Source organism: Dendropsophus ebraccatus, chromosome 15 (genome assembly GCF_027789765.1).
Source record: "Dendropsophus ebraccatus isolate aDenEbr1 chromosome 15, aDenEbr1.pat, whole genome shotgun sequence".
Lineage (NCBI taxonomy): Eukaryota > Metazoa > Chordata > Amphibia > Anura > Hylidae > Dendropsophus > Dendropsophus ebraccatus.
Window position 1 is genome coordinate 40,668,438 of NC_091468.1, and position 17,871 is coordinate 40,686,308.

At 41.3% G+C, this 17,871-nt stretch overlaps 1 protein-coding gene across 2 annotated transcripts in view; it reads left to right on the plus strand.

Moving 5' to 3' along the window:
• CFAP61 (cilia and flagella associated protein 61) overlaps window positions 1-3,425 on the plus strand; it is a 210,914-nt gene extending 207,489 nt beyond the window's left edge. For both annotated transcript variants that reach the window (XM_069954188.1, XM_069954187.1), the window contains exon 27: window positions 3,066-3,425. In XM_069954188.1, the coding sequence (XP_069810289.1) occupies window positions 3,066-3,266 (201 nt within the window). In that variant the 3' untranslated portion in view covers window positions 3,267-3,425. The remainder of the gene's footprint in view (window positions 1-3,065) is intronic.
• Window positions 3,426-17,871: the final 14,446 nt, after the last annotated feature.

A 17,871-nucleotide genomic window follows, 5' to 3' on the forward strand; every position in this document is an offset into this window, starting at 1 on the left:
ATGTGCTGCACAGTCTGGTTACCCAGTGCAATCCTTTAATAACTAAAAGTAATTAGCCAAGTGCATGACAAACCAATACAAACAAGTGTATAATGGATGACTCTTCAGGGGAAAGTATGTGCTGGTATACATACTCTAACCCATAAATACTAGACTTTCTACAGAATCTGTATTAATCAATACTGTGAGTGACTTTATAGAAAGTTGTAATATATTTTACTAGAGAAAAATTTCGTTTTCCTCATTTATCAGGTAACTATAGCCCCCCCCCTGCACCATTTACTTAAAAATAAATAAATCATTATTAGAGCTTACCCTGTTACAATCACTGTTGACTACTGCTGACCACTGTTCTATAATACCCTCCATGCTGTTTCTGGTTGCTGTAAAAATAATAAATATGCTATACTCACCTACTCTAGTCCCTGCAGCTGCAATGCTCCAGATTCTCCACTGCTTTCTGCTTCTTCTGAGTTGTGTCCCAATCCTACAAGGTCTGCCCGCCCAGCTAGTGATAGGACACTGCGGTGACAACTGACTGGATGACCAGACAAGCTCTGCGGAGTTGAGATGACGCAGAACCTTAAATATACAGAGACCAGCAGAGGTCTGGGAGTGTCAGTTTGGCAGGTACAGGAGACCAGAGGGGATGAGTATAGTAGATTTATTATTTTTCCACCAACCCCAGCCCTGAAGCGAATTATTCTGCCCAAACAACCCCCATGATTTCCCCAGGGTAGTTCTGCAGTGACTCTGACTTGCTGTTAAGTGCCAATGTACATTACAGCTAATGACTGGAAGTCCTGGAACATATCATCAGCTTTTGGTCTCCGTTTCCTATACATCTCCTATAAGTGAATAACCCCAATAATATAACTTAAAGATTCAATTAAATGATTGTGTCAAAAGGGGGGACCGCCATCTTGGATAATCCAAACCCAACTTTCTTTAGGGCTCATGGAAATTAACCACATTACAAAGGATTCTTCTGCTAGCAATCCCCTAAATAAGATGTAATCTGTAGGGAAACCTGGCAGTAAGTACTGAATTTTCCTATAGCATCACCACATGGGAAATTAAAGGGGTATTCCTACCTCAGCCAATACAGGTATACTGGTAGGGCTTGTCTAAATATTAAATATTTTTACAGATACATTGGTCTAGCCAAATTGTTTCCTTCTCCTGATAAACTGTTCTTGTCTATGCAGCTCGTTGCCTAGGTTACTGATCACCACTCTGCTCTAAAAGCAGTGGTTGGTGTTATAATTACAGAATATATACACTTAGGGGGAGATTCATCACACATGGTGTAAAGTGAAACTGGCCCAGTTGCCCCTAGCAACCAATCAGAGTTCACCTTTCATTTTCCAAGGTGGAATCTGATTGGTTGCTAGGGGCAACTGGGCCAGTTTCACTTTACACCATGTGTGATGAATCTCCCCCTAAGTGTATATATTCTGTAATTATAACACCAACCACTGCTTTTAGAGCAGAGTGGTGATCAGTAACCTAGGCAACGAGCTGCATAGACAAGAATCTCCCCCTATATCTCTATACATCTACATTATTGTTATATATACACCAGCCAGACCACTGCTTTTAAAGCAGAGTGGTGGTCTGTAACCTAGACAACGAGCTACATATTAGGAGGAGACAACTTTGCTAAATCAATGTATCTGTGAAAATATGTAATATTTAGACAAGCCCTACAAGTATACCTGTGTCAGTTGAGATAGGAATACCACCTTTAAGCATTACATATTTCCCATATAAATCAATAGGCTGTTGTGGTAATGTAAGTCCTCCATAGCAAGAAATATGCTATGTTACTGCTCCTTATTCTGACCATAAGATACGGATCCAGAACAAAGGACCCCTTGTTGTAAAGGGGCTGTAGATATCTTTCGTATACCATAGCCCTACAACCAAGGAGAGATGATAATAGAGATGATAATAAGTGGCTGACGGCAGGCAAAAGGTCACATCACCTGTTTTCTAGTGGTCTCATTATATGACATTATGTGAAAAAAATGTGCTTGATGGCTGTGGCCGTGTCATTTCCCAGGGTGCTGATCCTCCATGTCTCCATATCTACTACTTAAAGGAAACCAATCATCACCAAACTCACTATAAAGCTAATAAACATTGTAAATGAAGCTCCAAACAGTGTGCCCAAGCGGGTTTGTGTTTCCTGACTCTCAGACCGCAAAACTCCAAAAACGTACTTTTATTCCTTCCCGCTGTGTATGCTTATCAATTCCAACTAGTCATCTGGGCGGTCCTGAGGTCCCAACTAGTCACAGTCATAGTGCTGTATTCCACTGTAATCTCGCCTCTCTGGCCATGATTCACAGCTTAGTTTGTCACAATATCTATAGTTCGTTATTAGAGATGAGCGAACCTCTAGCATGCTCGAGTCCATCCGATCCCAATCATTCGGCATTTGATTAGCGGTGGCTGCTGAAGTTGGATAAAGCCCTAAGGCTATGTGGAAATCATGGATATAGTCATTGGCTGTATCCATGTTTTCCAGACGACCTTAGAGCTTTATCCAACTTCAGCAGCCACAGCTAATCAAATGCCGAACGATCGGGTTCGGATCGACTTGAGCATGCTCGAGGTTTGCTCATCTCTATTAGTTATAGTTCAAGTTAAACTAACTATATTCATGCACACATGTGTAGTACAGGGAAGTCCTTCCCCTGCTGTACTGCCCATGTCATAGCCAAAATAGCCTTGAACACATCCCCTCCTGTCGGCAATGCTGGAAGCATCTCCTGGACCCTTCTGCAGCAAAGATCATTGAGACACCTTGTTTTCATCAGTAACACTGTATGATAAGTTGGGACCCTAGGACCGCCCAGATGACTAGTTAAAATTGATTAGCATACAGTGCAGGAAAGAATAAAAAAGTGTGTTTTTAGGGGTTTTTTTTGGGCCAGGACTGTGTTAGCTTTATTAACAACGCTTATTAGCTTTATAGTGAGTTGGCTGATGATCGGTTCCCCTTAAGCCGGTGTCATTTGTTTTACAGTGTTTAATGGATGTGTAACTTGCTTTCCTAGGTGCATGACCAGCCTTCCATGAAGGAATTAGTCCACAAGGTCACTGATGATGAACTGAATCTTGCGGAAACTCCCCAAAAATACCTGAGACGTGTACTCGAGCAAAATGGATACAAACAGGACATAGAGAAGAGAATCCTAAACTACCTTCAGTACAACAGCAACCACTTGTCCATGTTTGCCCGGCCTGGCATTGTATAAGTTATGAACTTACTACATTTATTTCTGCCGTTGTCAAACGAATGATTCAGCTGTATGATACTCTACACAGTGCATTCTGCATGTCCACCTGCAGGGGGAGCTGCTGCCTACTCCACTGTGTAGGGAACATACTTCTAAATAAACATAAATATACCTTTCTGTTGTGTATTTACCTATTACTTTCTCTTCCTACTATATGGTACGTCAGCTAAAACCTGGAAACAAAACGCCTCTGTGTCTGGTCATACATATACAGGAATGTAATGCGTATGATCACCCAGCCAGGCGCAGGTCTCATTAACATGTGCATGACTCTAGCTTCTTGGACTACTTAATAACCATTATAACAGACCTACGTTTTTTGTTTTGTTTTCAAAGAAATATGCATGAAACATCTACAAGAAATAACAACATTGATAGCCCTGCGTAATTGTGTATATACTAGGTACATGTATAAGCCAGGTCTGGGGTGCACTAGGGTAATGTTCTCCAACAGCTGAAGAACTACAGCTCCCATCATGCCTGATAAGCATTATTGATTATTTCCCCTTCTGTCCTTATCACTGTGGTCAGTGGCCAACAATGGGCCAGCAGGGGCTCTGTCTACAGAAACACAGCGATAACAAGAGCAGGAAAGAGAACAGGAATGCTTCTACCATAGGAGTTACTGGAGCTTTGTAAATGTGTTGGGAAGTTTTTGCCCTGTATAGAGGTTTCTCCTAATAGATCTCATTGTCCCTGTGATGATTGTCTCTGCTCCGGGTTTCTTTACTCAGAAGGAAAACACATAATTACACAGACAGGTGAAGATAAAATTGCTGTCACCATGGAAAGACATCAGTGCAAAACAGATCCTCAGACCAAGAAAATCAATACAGCGACAGCTCTGCCAACTCTCCCCACTTGAAGGGCAGCATTATGGCTTTCTGGTGAGATACAGACGGGCATTCAGTACAGAGGGCTCCCCAGGAACTCTGACATGCTCCCCATTGTAGTGTGATGCCATCCCTACAATATACAGCAGTCAATGGTCAGCTATTTACCATCAAGGATGTTAACAAATGCACAACTTTAGGTCCCTAATCATTACATTTAAGGTGTACGCCAGCAATTTTTTTTCTTTTTTACAAATCAGATGGTGTCAGAAAGTTATAAAGATTTGGAATTTAATTATTTTTTTTTAAATCTCATGTTTTCCAGTACTTATCAGCTTCTGTATGTCCTGCAGAAAGGGGTGTATTCCTTCCAGTCTGACACAGTGCTCTCTGCTGCCACCTCTGTCCACGACAGGAACTGTCTAGAGCAGTAGCAAATCCCTATAGAAAACATCTCCCGCTCTGGACAGTTCCTGACATGGACAGAGATGGCAGCAGAGAGCACTGTGTCAGAGTGGAAAGAATACACCACTTCCTGCAAATGTTGAAATCTAATGAAGGTGGGGGCAAATAGAGATGATCGAACATCAGGATTTTTCAAGTTCGTTTGAACACGAACCATCTGCTTTCCATTTATTTTGAATGGGAAGCTGATGGTTCGAGTTCAAACAAACTTGAAAAATCCCGATGTTTGATTATCCCTAAAGGCAACCAGTCAATGCTGATTATGCTGCATTTGTCAGGTATGGGTACCATTAATCTAATACATATGACCAGCTTTCACTTTTAATTGTTCTGGCTTCCCTCTTATTATTTTATTACAACTACTTTCTATTTGTTAGAGTTCAGAGTTTTCTCCAGATAAACTTTATAAAGCACAACCAAGTTATCAATTCTTGAGATTCTTTTCTGGGTTATGAGCCTTAATACACCCATCAGGTCCACACATCCAGTCTTACATAGAAGTACCTAATGCTTTCACTGGAGACTTGGCATGACAACAGTAGGTGTTCTAGACTTTCTAGACCTATTAACGCGGTTGTCCAGCGAATTTTTTTTATTTTAAATCAAGTGATATCAGAAAGTTATATAGATTTGTAATTTACTTCTATTAAAAATCTCAAGGCCTACCATACTTATTAGCTCCTATATGTCATACAGGAAATGTTTTATTTTCAGTCTGACACAGTGCTCTCTGCTGCCATCTCTGGCCGAGACAGGAACTATGTCTCAGTTTTATAGAAAACCTCTCCTGCTCTGGACAGTTCTTGTCTCAGCCAGAGATGTCAGCAGAGAGCACTGTAAGTAAATCTCTTCCAATGGAACAGCAGCAGCTAGAGTCCTTTAAAGGGGTTATCCAGCGCTACGAAAACATGGCCGCTTTTGCCCCTCTCTTGTCTCCAGTTGAGGTGTGGTTTGCAATTAAGCTCCATTTACTTCAATGGAACTTAGTTTCAAACTCCATCCAATCTGGAGACAAGAGAGGGGGAAAAGTGGTGATGTTTTTGTAGCACTGGATGTGAAACACAGAGGCTCTTCAACGCATTTCGGGCCTAAAGCTCTAACAAGCGCTCCTCGGGTTCTTCAGGATACCTAAGGAAGGCTTGTTAGAATTTGCTGCCTGAAATTCATTGTTTTATACAATACATGACACAATTTGTTAAGATACTGGACCATATACTGATCTAGTATTCCAGAACTGTGTCCTGTACAAATGTGACTTCTCAATTAAAAATGCTGCACAGGTACAATGTGTGAAATCCAGCGCTACAAAAACATGGCCACTTTCCCCCCTCTCTTGTCTTCATTTCAGGTGCAGTTTGCAATTAAGCTCCATTTACTTCAATGGAACTGAGTTTCAAACCCCACCCAATCTGGAGACAAGAGAGGGGGGAAAATGGCCATGTTTTTGTAGCACTGGATAACCCCTTTAGGTTCATTCTGTTCTGGTCAGTGGTCACAAGTCACACAACACGGTGAGATGACTACACATTCCAGCATTACATAGGGGATGATAGTGATGATCATCTCTGGCTGCTAAACACACTTGTACTCCATTCTCCAAATAGCAGCATCGCTGACCTCTTCTCTAAAAGCATCTGTATAGTAGCTGGAGTATCTTAGCAATACAGGATCTGTTAGTTGCACACATTAGGATGTACATTCCTTTCAAGTAAAGAAGCGCATTCAGGCCATGTTACTTATATATGTCAGGGAATATATTGTTTGAAGTTTGAAGATGGCAAGAGATTTACACAGGCAACAAGCTATCTACAGTGCTAAAAGGTAGATCGAGGTATAAAATCATTACATTACTCATTAAGAACATGCAGTGAAGCTTTGTGCACCTGTAGCTAATAAATACCACGGAAATAGAACAGCCTTCAATTTATATAGGAAGAGGGAACTATAAAGAACACTGGAGTGTGAATGTCAGGAACTATTTTCTCATTTGGTAAAGGAATTTTAGATGCACAGAAGACGAATGTAACAAGTGAGCGAAGGTTCCTGGTAATCCTGCCTGTACAGTAATAAGAATAAAGCAGACAATACAAAGTAAAGAAAACTGTTCAACAATTCATTAGTTTACTTTGAAAAGCTATACATCATATCTAATACTACAGAGCAGAAGTCTGATCAGAGAAGAGCAGCAGCAATAGCTGCCACTTCTATAGTAGGGATGAGAAGCTCATCTAGACAGTGAAAGCTGTCAATTCATATCCAGAGCATAAAAGTATACAATAAGGGTATGTTCACATTGCAGAATATGCACAGGGATTTCAAGCAGATTCCGCCAGACAGCCTCCGCTTGAAGTGCCACCCATCCCATAGACTCAATGATATTTGCTGGTGGATACCGCTATCCGCCACGAAACCTCTATCAGACCCTACTATATAGGCATGCAGTGGCATCTGTTGTCCATAAGCTCTTTTGTTAAAAAAGTAAAATAAATTCCCATGCAGTGTATGTGTATATATATATATATATATATATATATATATATATATATATATAAAAAAAAAATTTAATTTATTTATTTTTTTCCCCCTTACATCCCAAGCAGCAGCACAAAATGGGTTTGTCTGTGCTGCTGCTTTGGACTACAGGGAAGAGAATTTGCAGTGAGTAGAAATTCCACTATATATATATATATATATATATAATATATATATATATATATATATATATATTCCCCCCCCCCCCCCCCAAAGCCCTCTGTATAGAATAATGCAGTATTGTACTATTCCATACACTTACACAAAGTGTACTAGCCACATTGAGGAAAATAGAAAATAATTTGGCCTTGGATGGGGTATGACATCCAGTTTTGCCAGCACACACGGCAAATGGATGCAAGAATGTGAAAAGCAGACTGAGCTCATTCACTCCATTGGTTTTCCTATCAGTAAAGCCTTTGTCAGAAAGTTAGATACTAAGGATAAATGCTCTCCTCAACTATGACCAAGTCTTATAAGTCCGGCTCCATGGTGAGAGTAGGGGCCTAGAGCCATATCCCAAATCTAATACACTGAATTTTCCAGTGTTGAAATATGTGAATGCTTTGTATACAGATAGCAAGGGGGGAAAACCACACACACACTGAATTGTTGGCCAGAATAGTCAGACGACTGCTGCCTCTGAGGTGTGAGGGAGTCAGGGGCCGGAGATGTGGAAGGAAGGAGATGTTGATTTTCTCTCCGGTTGCCTGAGAGAAGAATGATGATAAAGCTGGATAAAGTATACATGGCTTAAGGGAGTGTGTATAGTATGAAGGTGGTGGGGGTGGAGAGGGCTAACCTGCAGCTGTATGCTAATAGGGGAAAAATCCACTGCCTCCAACATTAAACAAGCAGGCACTAGGCGCACACATCACTGAGCAAACATAGTGTACTAGGAAGGGACAAAAATAAAATAATACCAATGTACAAACAGCCAGCAAAACCACGAAGAATGAACAAGCCAGGGGGACCGAGTCACCAGCCATTGTGTGTCTGCATGTGGCCATTTCCATAGAGACTGAGGAGAAAGTAAAGGATCTAAATTGTGAAGACTCAACAACCTGTTCTGTCCACAAAAACAATCAATGTGTCACAGCCCCGCACCTCCCCTCGGCCGGCATTGTGAAACCCATCGTCCTTTTAAACCACTGGACGTGGCGAGTGACTTTCGATTCTTCCTGGGATCATTGTATCTCTCATCTGCCGTTATGCTCATAATTTGTCCCCAGTTCCACTCGTCTGACATATTGAGCTTCTCTAGAAAAAAAACAAAAAAAAACCCACTTTTCTAAACAACAAAGTTAAAGAGTAAATTACCGTTCTGATCTATTTCCATTGAATCTCAGCGCCATATAAAGTGATGATGATTGGTCGCACTATTCTACCGCTCCAAGAAAATCTTCCTGAAACTACTACGTGTTAACCATTTGGTAACCTGGAGACGTTAACAAAAGGGCTGGCTTTGCATTTTGCTGGAAGGTCTGAATGGAGGCAACAGATTGCAATGTGTATTGTTCAGCAAATTCCTAATGTATTTACCCCCTTTCAGTTTTGGCCCTCATTGGCTTTTTTTATTCATTCCCTATTCCACTGTCTCTCCCTATTAATTTCCCTTTCTCCCTTTTCCCTGTTCATTCCATTCTATTATGAATGTAATTATTTAAACGGGAGATCTATTGCAGCTTTATGCTAATGTCCCGAACAAAGGAGAGGGGTCTGGGGAGGGGAGGAAGGTGAATAGGGAGAGAAATGAACTGGGAGGGAGGGGGGTTAGTGCCAGGGGTTGACCATGTGTGAGTGTATGATTATGTGAGGCTCTGTTGTGTGTGGAGAGAATACAGCACGGCCACTACAACGCTGAGTGCTAGAATTTGGGGATGGGGTCCGCAGCTTCCACTGGCTACATAAAAGGATTTTTTTTTTTTTAGACTTTAAACATTTTTTAGTCTTAGTATTCAACTGAACCCAGTCTGTTACATATACATATAAGAGATGGGTTCCTAAGTTGTATGGCAGTAGTTCTTTTCTACGCATTATCATACACAAAGGAATCAGAAGTTATAGATTGTGTAATGGATTCACTACCGTATCTATAAATCTGAAAACCTGGTATAACCGCATACATAATATTTTCTATGTGACTGGGATTAATACAGGTTAATACATCCAAACATCAATCCTTATAATTATAACCAGTTCGAGCCCGGGTCATGTATCCTTGGAAAAAGAGCTTCATTTTGATATGTGCAATGTAATACAATCACTTCAGTCCTACAACTACAACTATGGAAAATGTCAGGGAGAACATGGCAGCACAGGACACCTCTCTCACACACTATTTTTGTGCTATGTTTATGGATTATGTGGTTTTACGTGTTTACTGACCCGGTTTTGTGGTGTTTTTCAACAGTAGAGTGTTTAAATAATTGCTTGCATATTGCTTTTTGGTTGCATATATGTGCACTTGCTTTTCTATTACAAGTCATGTGATTCTTTGACCAAGGATTTCTTTTAAAGAAGAAAAAGATTCTTTTGAAGAATGTGAAAGTTTTTTTTCAAAAAATAAAAAAAATGCAACAGACAATAGGAAAAACATTGGAGGTCCATAGGAGAAAGGTACTAAAGAAAAAAGAAACAACCGCCAAGTATAGTGCTTGCCACATTTTTTGAAAAACTGATACTTACCCAAAAAAATGAATCTCACATAAGGAAAAGCGCCAGACAAAAATAAATAAAGTGATAGGAATAGCGGTCAAGATTCATATTGGCTTATTCTGAGAAACAAAAGCTGGGCTGGGATTGGTTGCTATTAGCCCCCTCTATAAACTATAAAAAAACAAATACTTGCCCGTGATAAATCTGTCTATATAGTTTTAGTAAATTTAGGGTATAGGGTTTTTCCCAAAAAATCTATGCATGACTCCACCCTTATAGAAGATTTGCTCCGCTATGGATAAGAGATCTCTCCTGGTGAAGCATACAACACTATATGACCAGGACTCCATTGGCCTCCGCTGATGCATCACTTTCTCATTTCCTCATCCATACACTGTGGTTTAAAAAAAAAATTCTGTGCTTCTAATCTTTACCTGTTCCTACATTAACCAGGGATCACGATAATATTGTAACTTATTTGGGACCCAAAAGTTTGTGTGGAGATCATATGACTGACAGACGGCACCTGGCAGTGACAACCCTTACGTTACACCAAGTGCAAATATTGTAACACACACACACAAAGTGTGACAATGTGGTCCTCTTGTATCTCTAAGATGCAACAGCCACTAGTTCCTCCCAACACAATACCCTCACTGCTAACTTCCCCGGGGTCAAACACTACACAAACAGCCCATTCTTCATGCTCAGTGTGATAATGGAGGCATGGAGCCTCTGAAGGCAGCACACTTCTATTGACAGAATCAGAAATAAAACAAAGGCACAGAAGGAGAATCGGCCGTCAGCGTGCTATTGATTCCAACCACAGAATACAAAAAAAAAAAAAAAAAAAAAAAGAAGCGGGACAGACACCATAATGTGACAGCATTCACAGAAATGCATTTGAGAGTTATATTACATCTAACCAGGTCAAATTGCTGTGCAGACACTTCTCTCTCCTCATTTCACAAATACTAACTTACATAATAATATGTAATAGCCGGGAATTTAGCTGATCACAGAAGCTGCAGGACTTGAAGAGGTGCTGAGCGCCAAGCGGGAAAAACAGCAGAATGTGCCATTTCTCTGTCCTGTTATCTGAAATCACATTCATTATCCAAAATCCATCTCTCCTCGTGTTTATCTGGGGTTTTCTCTTCTAGGCAGCGGGGTGAAAGGGGAGCGCTCTCCATTTCAGGGAATTATTCTCCACATGTGTCTATTAATCACTGGAAATATTGTTCCCTGGATTACGTGTTAATCTGGAGTCGGCGCAAACATGGCCGACCGCTCCATCTCCTCTTCTTTCCATAAGGAGAGGTAATTTCATTTTATTTAGGATGAACTATATATATATATATATATATATATATATATAAAATTATAGTATATACTATATTATATATTACTCGCCAAAACTGCTTTCAACTATCATGTGTATTACCATACAATTGCTCAACTAACAACTCCCATGTACAATGCAGTGTGCCATAACCCTACGTTACTTTATACAGAATGCACTGTGTAAGCTTGTGGATCACCTAGAGTAGTATTCCCCAACCTGTGCTGCTTCAGCTGTTGCAAAACTACAATTCCCATCATGCCCAGACAGCCAGGAGTTGTAGTTTCGTAACATCTGGACAGCCACAGACTGGAAAATACCAACCTAGACTATAGTGATGCTGATATTTGTGTTACATTAAAACACTATTAACTATAATAAGTACCTTCTATCAATGACCGGGTATATAAAAGGTTGTGCAGCATAAATGGCGCTAAATACAATTACTCCTGGCTGTAGACAATCTAGATTATTAAAGCTGCTGTTTGATCACTTGGACCTTCTATATATTGCTACTTTTTAATGTTCTGGGCATTGTGCTTCGGGCTATGAGTTGCTAGAATTCATTACCCTTTGGAAGCTCATATTCTTTCTTTCTGAGTGGTTAAAGGAAATAGAAAACATGAAGCTCCTTTCCTGTAGAAAGAGCGCCACTCTTGTCCTGTGTTTGTATGTGGCACTGCAGCTCTATTCCACTGATGTGGAGTTCATTTAAAATACAACATACAACCTGAGGACAGGGTGGCAATGTTTTTTAGAGGAAAGCAGCTATGGGTTTTTCTAATGCTGAATAATCAGTCACATTAAAAAGACAGGCAGGCATCATGGTATACAGCAAGAGGAGCTCAGCAGATTGATATATAGATTTATGGAAAGATTTTCAGGATAACTTCACATTTATCCATGTAAATTTCAGCTCCTTCGGGGCTAAGCAGTCAAGAGGGCGGTCCTACAGTTATTTGCATATAATTGTTAATATAGAGAACTTTCAATCAAAATAAGGACCACCCACTTGACCACGAAGCCTAAAAAGAGCATAGATTTACATGAATAAGTTATCCTGGAACTTTTCCAGCGAAACTATATATCAGCTCAGCTCCTCCTGCTCTATAACCTGCAGCCTGCGGACTGGACTGAATTCTCAATCTGACAGGTTCCCTTTAAGCTTTTACTGTTCTTATATCCTATAAAGAATATATATTAGATGAGTTCTATGAAGTGTCTTTGCTTGATAGCTAGTGATAAACTAAAAACTGATCAACTTAAAGGGGTACTCCAGCCATGAAAAACTTTTTATACATTGCTGCATTGCCGCAGAAAATACTAAAGACACTATCCTTAGCTCACCACACTCCCACAGTGACGTCCTACAGTGTCTCTGGGTCCTCCACTGCCACTTCCGGGACAGACCTGTTTTGGCATTGACAGCCTGCTCAGCAGCCAATCACTGACGGGACAGCACATCTCAAAAGTGTGTGTGTGTGGGGGGGATGGTCAGCGTTGGACGTAAGCATACTGCAGGAGAACCCTGGGGTAGAGTGATTAGGTAATAATACCATCTTAATTATTTTGTTTGGATGGGCAGCAATATATAAAAGTTTACCATGGTCAGAGTACCCCTTTAAGTTAGAGCTGCTGCAGGTATTCAGAATGGGAGATATGTCATGTAGTGGTTATCATAGGGACACTGACAAACATCACAGTCAGAATGGATGGATCCTAAGTATAGTGTCTCTTTAATAAAACAATAGATCAGACAAATGCTGTGTACCAGAGGCAGGAAAGCTTTGCCTATTGTTTTCTATATAATTATATGTAATAAAGCTGTGTACAAACAAAAGTGAAAAAAACATCAAATACAGATTGATTGGCTCCATTGTACAGCAGTTGCATACCCATACTGTAAGCGAGCGATCAATAGTACTATTTAATACACAAATCATCAGATAATGCGGCGGCGGCGGAGTCTCGCTCCTATTCTCAGCACCGCAGTTAAATACACCCTGGGGTAAATGAATTCCCTGTAAATTACAATGAAAATTTGGAAGGTCTCACGAGTGACAGCACTGATGCGTCATACTATTCAATCCATTTGTATAGGGGAAAACGAAGTTACAATAAAGTACAATTGCTAAAAAAAAAAAAAAAGAAAAAAGTAGACTCACGATGTGAACAGCTGACATGAAGAATAAAAAAAATACAATAAAATAAAGCAATCTAGCTAGAGTTGGGTTCATCCAATTTCTTCAGCCACCAGTAATCAAATGACGCACGCTCAGGTTCGCTTGTGGTTTTGTGGTTACAGTATAAGCGGCTATGCTAATAAAGTTATACTACAGTTCCATAGCACAGTTTACATAGGTTCTGGTCATACCTTAGTTCCATCAGATTTGACAGGAGAAAAATCTATTCCGTCTTTACATCGCCACAGAGGAACCTGACGGAGCCCATTATAAGTCAATGTAGTGCATGCGGCACAGTTGGCGTCCATCATCCGATAGGTCTGGCACTGCCATCACGCCTTCTGTCATAATGGAATTCAGTATTAATGAACAGCCTTAGAGTATATTAGGAGAGATCCCCAACTGGACTTTTCCTTAGATCCATGTCATGCATGCATAGACTTAGGGTGGTATTAAACTGGACGATATTTCGGCAATTAACGATAAATGATCTCAAACAACCTCTAAGACAAACGATCTTAAATCGTTCACCCTATTAAACGATCATTACTTATGGCCGTCCTTGCGCTTGTCCTTTCTTGGCTCATAGACCAAGGAATGACCGAATGACGCGTTGTTACACCGAACAATGTTCAAACGATTTGTAAAGATCAATGATGAAAATAGGTCTAAATTTTATCAAATAATATTATTTGATCTTTGCCCGCTATTACACGAAACGATCATCGTTAAAATCCAAACGATCTAACAATTTTTCGGACGATAATCGGCCCATGTAATACGGCCCTTAAAGACCACCCATGTTCACTGATATCAGTGGGTGTCTATCAAATTAACTGGGTACTATGCAATGTAGAAGAAAAGATCTGGCCAATCCCCCGACAATGTACATCACTCTGGGGGTCACTCTGGGGATCACTGACCATAAGGCTGTGGGAGTATAAGGGTCCTATTAGACAAAGCGATTTTTAGCAATTAACGATAGACAATCGGAAACCAGAGCTTTTGAAATTGTTGCCCGTAACAACAGAACGATAAGTCGTTAGTTATGATCGCTACTAAGGTTGGTACTGTAACCGTTTAGGGCTGTATTACATGGGACAATTATTGTTTGAAGTGTCGTTCGGATTTAAACAATAATAATTTCGTGTAATAGCAGACAACGGTTAAACGCCCAACGAGAAATCATTAATTGTTTCATAGAATCTGGATCTATTTTCATTGTTGATGGTTCACAAATTGTTCGAACATTGTCCGGGATAATAAGACGTCGTTCCCTGGTCAGCCAGGAAAGGACAAGAGCAAGAGCGACCATAAGTAAGGATCATAGCAGACAACGATTAAACGTCCAACGAGAAATCATTGATCGTTTCATAGAATCTGGATCTATTTTCATTGTTGATCGTTCACAAATCGTTTAAACATTGTTTGTTGTAATAACACGTCGTTCCCTGGTCAGGCCAGGAAAGTACAAGAGCAAGAACGACCGTAAGTAACGATCATCGTCCTGTGCGATTTAAGATCGTTTGTCATAGCGGTCACTTGAGATCGTTTATCGTTAACTGCCGATAAATCGCCCTTACTCCTTCTGATTCCAGAAAAAGAACAAGCGATGTGTACATACTCCGAACGATTCACAATGATTTTACGGTCAGCTTAAAGGATGTGGTCAACGACACACAAACAATTTTTTCAATTGTCGCCTGCAAAGCGATTATTGTTTCAATTCAAACGATATAACAATTTTACCGCACGATAATCGTCCCGTGTAATAGGGCCCGGAGTCTTATTCTAATAAACAGAACAAAGCCCCAGGTTGGTGTGAAGTCAGATGTAAGCTGAGACGCTGGAGCTGTAGAGAGGCAGGTGACTGATGGGGCAGCGCTACTTCAGACTCCAGGAGCTTGGAATAGGTCTAGCCGGTATAAAGAGACGTATATAATCTCTCTGCGGCGTGCACCTGCCCTGCAGAGCTCTCTGCTGCTGCTCTTGTGTCTGCCGTCAGCTGCTGAGCCCTCCAGCTACTGTACAAGACTATACCTCTCCACATCATCTGCCAGAGAACAATGCAGGCAGGAGCCCCACAAAGCCAGGTCACCCCCTCTCCACCCAGGGGCCGAAATAATCTGGCTATCTAGATCCGGAACTATGCTCTATAGGACGGGATAGCAATTCTACAACTCAGAAAGTTTCCTGCTAATCTGCTCTATGAAAGTGATTAGGAATAAATCATAGCGGGACGTATACATGTAACTCTCGGTATACACGTGATGAATTAGCCTGCAATAAAGTCATAAACGGCGTGCCTGCGCCCCATTGTGAGGGCTTAGATGGATGGAGATGTGATGACCACAATCTGGGTGGCTTTTGTGAGATAAGAGTGGCTCGGCCTCCGGTGACTTTGTGTCCAGGGCGGCTATACATGGCTTATTGTTTGTGGATATGGAGAGACAGTTGGTCGGAGGAGGCCGCGTCCCACCCCGCCCACCCCCCTCTCTCTCCAGGCACGTGTCTCCAAATACAGCAGATTGGCCACAATCCCCCCATCAATAGAAAGAGGTTAATTTCCTATAGCCAGAGGTGAAAGGGGCAAGGGTCTACACACACACACACTTTATATACAGCGCCTGCCCATTAACTGCCTGTACTAGCCACAATGACTACCATCACAGCACAGAGATGCACACTAAGGGCCCTATTCCACCGGACGATTATCGTTCAGATTATCGTTAAATCGTTCGAATCTAACCGATAATCGTTCGGTTGAAATGCAGTTAATGTTTAGTGACCGAAGGAGAATTCGTTGATCGCTTTATAAGACCTGGACCTATTTTTATCGTTGCTCATTCGCAAAACGTTCGCATTGAATAAGACGTCGTTCACAGTAGATATGGACGCAATAGCGAAGAAATAGCGAAGAAAAAAACTACCGCAATTACGATCAAAAGTAACGATTATGGTTCCATGGAAATGAATGAACGTTTTCAGGTCTTGCGCAAAAGCGGTAGTTTGAGATCGTTAATTGTTAACGATTATGCAAACGATAATCGTCCGGTGGAATAGGGCCCTTAGGATACGGTATAAGAAGTCCCATCTCTCCCCCTGCTCCTGCTCCAGCGCTCTTCCTCCTGTATATGTCAGACATCCCCCTTAAAGACTACCGTCATTCAGTCCTCCGGCATCTGGTTAATGCTGCCCGAGCGTGTATCCCTGCCTTCTGGCGACCCCCCGACCCCCCTAGCAACTCCATGTGGCTTCGTAAAGTAGAAGATATCAAACGTATGGAAGATCTTACTCCACAGCTCCCGTTTCTTTCGGACGTGGTATTACGGGAACAATTCACTGTAGAATATAAGTCTCTTCCGGCTCAGTGAGGAGTTGTCTGTTATACTCTATATACAAGATAGGGCAAAATAGTGGATGGGTAGGGGTCTAACCCCTAATGAATAGCGCAGAAGCGCCCAAGAGGGGTCAGTGCCCCATTCATTAGGAGGAAATCTGACATTGGAAGATTTAATCACAGTGTGTTCATTAGTAACTTGACCTCAGGTTAACCCTCCCAGCATTACAAAGAATCTACAATGTTGCAGATAAAGCCAGCCGGGGACTTGTTTACATCAGCTGTCTCAGAAGGGAGGGAGGAGGAGGGGGAGACAGAGAGAAAGGCTCACACAGATTTTTGAGTCTTCAGCAGAAAGCAGCAGCTGAGAACTGGGGGAAGGAGACTGAATAGATAATAACAAGTATGGAAGGAATTGTTAGCCTCACCATGGGCAGCAACATATCGGAAGTTATGTTTAAGTGGAATACCCCTTTAATATATACAATCATACACATTACTCAGTTGTAGGTTTTAGAGTAAATTCGCACAAGGTGGTAAAACTGCATACATATACTTAGCCATGATCAATGGCACTTAAAGGGATATTAGCGTCCCATAAGGGGCCATATTCTATTAATCTGCCATTACTTTATGGGATGGGAATTACATTTACAGTAACACATCTCCTTAGTGTTATAGTATTTGCATCACAGGTGTCAAACCTGCGGCCCTCCAGCTGTTGTACAACTACAATTCCCATCATGCCTGAAAAGCTTTGGCTGTATAGTCATGATGATAATTGTAGTTGTGCAACAGCTGTTGGGCCGCGGGTTTCACCCCCTAATCTGCATATACAGGAGCTCCCCAGTAATGTTATGTATTGTAGGGATCATGTAAAGCAGTGATCCCCGACCTGCAGCCACCAGGCCACGATGTGAGTTGTAGTTCTGTAACAGTTGTAGAGCTGCCGGTTGGGGATTACTGATCTATGGGAATAATAGGGAGTACTCTTATATGAGAGAGTATAATACCGCCACTCTGTTACCCCTATAGGGTGTTACTCCAGTCTGTTACTGACATCCATCTACTTAAGGCCCTATTCCACCGGACGATTCGCATAATCGTTAACGATTAACGATCTCAAACGACCGCTATTGCGAAAGACCTGAAAACGTTCACTCATTTCCATGGAACGATAATCGTTACTTATGATCGTATATGCGATTGT